We start from the raw sequence: 5,795 nt of genomic DNA, 5'->3' as shown, positions 1-5,795 counted from the left end.
TCTATTTCCTGTCATATGATGGCTGCATCCGCTATCCAAATACCAAATATCCAATGGGGGTGTTTCAACATTCATGCAAGAAAATAATTGTGCTTCTTGTTTTTCTTTAGTAAAACTAGCTTCACTTTTTCTTTTTTGAAACCAACAATCTATTTGAGAATGACTGAGAATTTTGCATTTGGTGCATTTAGACCGGCATTCCTTAGTTTCATGACCAACTTTTTTGCAACAGAAACAATAAGGAGCGGAATTGCCTTGAGAATTTTTTGTGTTGACGAACTTCCCTCGATTGTTATTTTCCTTGAGATTGGAAAGAACCTTGTCCTTCTTGATGTTTTTCAAAAGAATTTCTTTTTTGAAAAAATTTACTTCATTTTCTTTGTTGTTTGAACACTTTGTTTTCTGAAATATTAATTTTTGACTGAAATGCTTGCTCCGCCGGACTACTTTGATATCTATTGATTCTACTTTCATGAGATTCAAGAGAACTAATTAGTTCATAAAAAGAGAGAGAAGACAAATCTTTGGATTCTTCAATTGTGGCTACAACATGATCGAATTTTTGAAGTAGACTTCGAAGAATTTTTTGGACGATTTTTTTGTCGTCGATAGTATCTCCAAGACTTCTAATTTTGTTAATAAGTTCAGTAACACTAGATGAAAAAAGTTGAATATTTTCACTCTCCATTCCTAAATTGTCAAATTCTTTCCACAATGATTGAAGCTTAATAACAATAACTTTTTCGGAACCTTAAAATTCCTTTTTCAAAATATCCCATGCAATTTTAGCTTTAGTTGCATCCATAATCTATGAAAGATCAATTTACTAACCCCTTGTTAGATGTATTGCAATGCTTTCAGTTGAGCTATTGTTTTGCTATTATTTTGCCTTCTTCTTCATAAACTTCATCAACTAATTCCCATAACTTTTGTGATATGTAAATTGTCCTCATTTGAATGCTCCAATAATCATAGTGTTCTCTATAAAAAATTGGTATGGAATTAAGTGAAAGATTGAAGGTGGAATTTGAAGTAGATGTTGACATTTCATTATGAGATTGAACTAGATAAAGGGGATAATTGGCTCTAGATACCAAATTTGTTGGGTGCTAAGGAAGATTATAGATTTATATAACTTGAGAAAGTTATTTGATTGCTAGATAACTTGATTTTTTTTCTGATTTTTCTAACTTCTTTTTTGCTTGATTAAAACATTACGAAACACCTCTAGTTATAGTAGATGATTTAGCCCATCTAGCAAAGCCCAGAGACTTCCACATTGTAACTTACAAGACAATCAATACATAGTCTAAGCTTATCTCATAGTCTAACCTTATTTCTAGTCAAACTTCTCTAGACTCATCTACCTTGAAGACTACCACAATCTATTAACTTTCATCTAGAATTTTCTAATACATTTAACAATTACAAATTACATCTCTTTTAACATCAACCCCGTCTAATTTACTCTCTTCAACTAATATTTCTAATTGAGCTTTTGGTAACCTAACCCTAATTCTCATACTTGATGACTTGTTTTCTTCTTGTTCATCGTGAATGAAATTTAATGTCGATTTAGTAGAGGATGCTGACAATCTCTCTCTGTAGACAATTTCTGACACTATTTATTCTTCTTTGAAGTTGAAATAATGGAAATGTGTTAGTTGTATAAATAGCTCGTCTATAGGAATATTAAAAGTGATTGTCTATTGCACACTAAAATTAATGTGAAAAATACTTTGATTAGAAACAAAATTTCCCTAAACAATTGTTCTAGATTTTAGCCTCACATGAATAAAACTCATAGATCTGCCACGACTCATAATTGATAGTGAAAAATTATCAGTTCATTTCCGTATTGTAATCACTATAGTAATGTTCAGGCCGATTACGGCTAGGATAATTTCCATTGGCACGCCAACCATGAGTTTCGCGAAGGTAGCACCCATAATCGGCATCATAATAACCACCTTCAATGGGCCATTTTTTTGGAGTAGGTCTAGCAGGAGAAGGACAAGACTTAGAACCATATTCTACTGGACCTAATCCAAAGTTAACCCCAGAGCTGTAATGTTTAGGATGATCAGGAGGGTAATAAGGGTTAACATGTGGAATCTGATTTGGGTTCCTTGTTTGTGGTGCTTGTTGTTGTTGTTTTTTATTTGAATTTGTCAACGGGTTTAAAGGGCCCGACCCCGAACAAAAAAACAACTAAGAATAAGAAGGTAACAAAAGAATCGTAAGGAAAAACATCACCAACAAAAAACCTTAAGTATACCGCATTCTAATTACACCCCTTTTATCATCTCTCACTATTTTCTGCAGCTCGGGAGGAAGATCATGCGCCGTATATTCTGACATTCCCTCATGTGTCCTCAGTTTCGACAGATAGTCCGCCGCCTGGTTTATTTCTCGAAACACATGCTTGATTGAACAAGTCTCAAACTGATTCCATATACTCCTAATCTCATTTACCAAGCGTGTAACTTGCCAAGGCGGCTGCTTAGTATTGTTAGTAAGAATGTCCACTGTAATTTGGGAATCCGTGGCAATTCCCACTCTTCTTAGTCCATACTTGATTGCTAATTGGAGACCCAAACACACTCCCTGTAACTCATGCTTCAGTACTGAGACTCGGTGTGTCCTAGTTGCTGCCGCCACAAGTACCTCTCCTTCCGAATTCCGAATAATTGCTCCATAACCCCCAGCTGAATCGTCGAAAGCACCATCGGTGTTTATAAGCACCTCGTCAGTTGCCGGTCCTTGCCATCGACAGAATTTGGGTGCTCGTATATTCGGTGTAATGGCCAGATTCCAGTTCGCAAGGATCTGCTGACCTCCCTCTACCATGATGGGCTTTGTCTTCCATGCAGTCGCCTTTATTTTAACTTCACTAACCACCACCATGCATAATGTTTGTGCTGACTTTGATTCTCCTCTGAATACTCGGTTGTTCCTCTCTGTCCAAATGTGGTAGAAATACGCATTGAAAATCAAGCTTCCTAATCGACCAAGTAATGAATTTCCATGAAAACTGGACACGCACCAATTTACTTCATCGGTCCAAAGCCCAGAATGGGTTCTACTAATACCGATCATCTCTAATAATTTAGTCCACACCGATAGTGAAAAGGCACACTGGAAAAAAAGGTGTTCATCACTCTCTATACTGGTTTGACAAAACGTACACTTATCATCGATATTAAGGCCCCAACCCCTCAATTTTGCTTTAGTTTTAAGTCCTCTTTTAAGTGCTATCCAAGTTATGAATGAGTGTTTGGGAACTCCTTCGTGACACCATACCAGATTTGTCCACGGTACTTTCGGTCCCTTTCGTCGTATAGAGTTGTACGTATCCTTCACCGTGTATTCCCCTGATGTGGTAATCTTCCATACAACCGTATCCGCTATCAAACCCCCGACTTCTACCTCCTGCATAGAGTCAAAAACCGACCCAAGAGCATAACGAAGCTGATCCGAACATACCCACTGTCCATTGACCAAAAAATCTGATACTAAAGCTTCCTCTCTAAGACTTGAGTCTACCTGATGAAAGACGGAAAATCGGTCAGCTAGGGATCCGCTAGGATGCCAAATATCCCTCCAAAAGAAAGTATTTCTGCCATCATGAATGACATATTGAACCAGATTTCGAGCTAAATCCCTGCTGCCTAGGATACGCCTCCAGCACCATGAACAACTAGACGGAGTTTTCATAGTCCAGAAGTTTTTTCCTCTTATTAGGTTGCGCTTAAATCCCTGCTTGTTTTTGTTGTTCTCCATTAGTACTATTACTTTCTTCGGTTATATATTTTATTATCTCTCTTGGTTCAGGTTCACTTTGCTCCTTATTTTCTTCGCCAACGACAGAAGACGGTTTATCTTTTTTCTTCTTCCCTGACAAACAAGAAACTAAAGAAAAAGTTGAAACTTGAGGAAAATTTCGTATATATCATATAACCAAATCACATATACAAGAGTATTTTAGAAGGATAAATAGTGTTTTAGCATGTGTAACTTTTTATAAGAACCAGGGTAGATATAAAAAAAGTGGTGATGTGCCTGAAAAAAGTGATTATTTGGCTGAAATCCTATTACATAGGAATTATGTTTATAATTAAACTAATCATAATAATGCCACCCATAAATCCAAATGATTTAATTTGAAAAGAAAAAAAATTGAAATCTTACACATGTCTTTCTTCTTCTTCTACTTCACTTGGGCCCTTTCTTCCTCTTGCGTCTCTAGTAATATTAAATTCGACTACCCTAGTTTAAAAAGTTGGGTTGGATTTAATTTATAACTACAAAACTTCTAATTTTAGAGAAGGATTGTTTAATTTCTCTATTTTAATTTTGGAAATAGAGAAGGAAATCTTATAGCATAAAGTTGAGATGGAATTTTTTTTTTTTTTAATGAAAGAGTTGAGATGGAATTATTAAATTAAGTTGGGTAACAATATTATGTGATTTTTATTAAGTTGGGAAATATTCTGGCCGCGGGGATTCACCGTGCATAAGTTTAGAATAATTAAGTTTGGAAATATTCTGGCGGCCGGGATTTTTATTAAGTTGGTTGACAATGTTATAAAAATATTACCAAGCCAAACCACCCATATTGTCCCGGGCAGAAACTCGATAGGAACTTTTTTGTGGGGGAGGTAAAGGTGGTCAGCATAATTGGTGTAGGCGTCCAAATTACACACAATTCCTCTCCAAACTTGGGTTGTTAATAGGCGCCCACAGAATGTGTCCTATCCAGTTCTTAAATACGGGTAATATACAAAGCTTTGGATGTTCTAAACTAACACGACCCTTCTCAAGAGGAAAATTTTCTACCCTGCCCTAATTCAATCCTAGAATTGGATTGTAGTAGCTACCTAAAGGAACTTCAAACACCATAGGTTGTACTATTGGTTATAACTGAATTTTACTAGAGGAACCCTGATGTTTTGGTTGTGATGGTATAAGACACTTTTCTAAGAGCTTGTCAATCTAGTTGGACATGAATTTTACTGAATTAATGTTAAGATGAAACGATAACGACGCTAAAAGTTCAATTGTTGGTGGTAGCTATCACACGCTTTAATATTGACACTTTGATGGCCAAGCTAAAATCACGGTGGTGATAACACGGTTCCAGAAGAAGGTTCTTTTTTTTCTTCTTCTCATACCTAGCCTCGAACCTATGACATGTTGGGTGCACTTAGTAGTGATAGCATGGTTTCGGGGTGCAAAGACTTTGTCAAAATATGGTCAACATTAGTTGACTATTTTTTTTAATTGCTAGAGGGAAACAACTGAGAGAAATATTTTTGCTTTGGGTTATTTAGATGATGGGTCATGAAAATGTCCCATCGGAGTCGTTTAAATTAGCCGAGTTAGTCTGTTTTGAGTCTTTATTGTAATAAAATGGTTGATTTTCTTGATTAGATGTCTTTTGCAGAGTTAGGTGTGAAAAACGGTTAAAAACGAGGAAAAGATGCATGAAGGGTATTTTGGTCATTTGTAGTCAAGGACATTCTGGAAATTTGGCCAAGGTCAGTGCGTGGTTGAAAAGTAGAGGTCGAGACGAGTCCGTAGGAGAAAACGGAAGTCAATTCGGAGTCCGGATGAGTGAAAAATGCAAAGTCAAAGTCAAGTCAACATTTGGTCAGCATTCGGTACAATGTCGGGCAAGTTTCTGGCCCGCGGTATGCTTACGGACACGTGTCGATGGGCGGAGGCCGGTATATGCGATTCCCGTATTAGCGCTGAGTATCGAAACGAAGCTCATGAGGGTGATTCCGTGTTTC

General features: G+C 36.8%; 1 protein-coding gene across 1 annotated transcript; it reads right to left on the bottom strand.

Moving 5' to 3' along the window:
• Positions 1-1,842: 1,842 nt before the first annotated feature.
• LOC147563519 (uncharacterized) lies at positions 1,843-3,783 on the bottom strand. Its single transcript, XM_086638938.1, has 2 exons — positions 2,279-3,783; positions 1,843-2,065 (listed from the first exon to the last, which is right to left on the bottom strand). Exons 1-2 carry the CDS (start codon positions 3,781-3,783, stop codon positions 1,843-1,845), a joined length of 1,728 nt encoding a protein of 575 aa, XP_086495064.1.
• Between the last annotated feature and the right edge of the window lie 2,012 nt (positions 3,784-5,795).

The sequence above is a fragment of the Eschscholzia californica genome, unplaced genomic scaffold (assembly GCF_041429995.1).
Source record: "Eschscholzia californica isolate CP2 unplaced genomic scaffold, dmEscCali1.0.p SCAF_1, whole genome shotgun sequence".
Taxonomy (NCBI): Eukaryota; Viridiplantae; Streptophyta; class Magnoliopsida; order Ranunculales; family Papaveraceae; genus Eschscholzia; species Eschscholzia californica.
The sequence above is the reverse complement of the archived record's forward strand: the minus strand, read 5'-3'. Positions and strand labels throughout refer to the sequence as shown.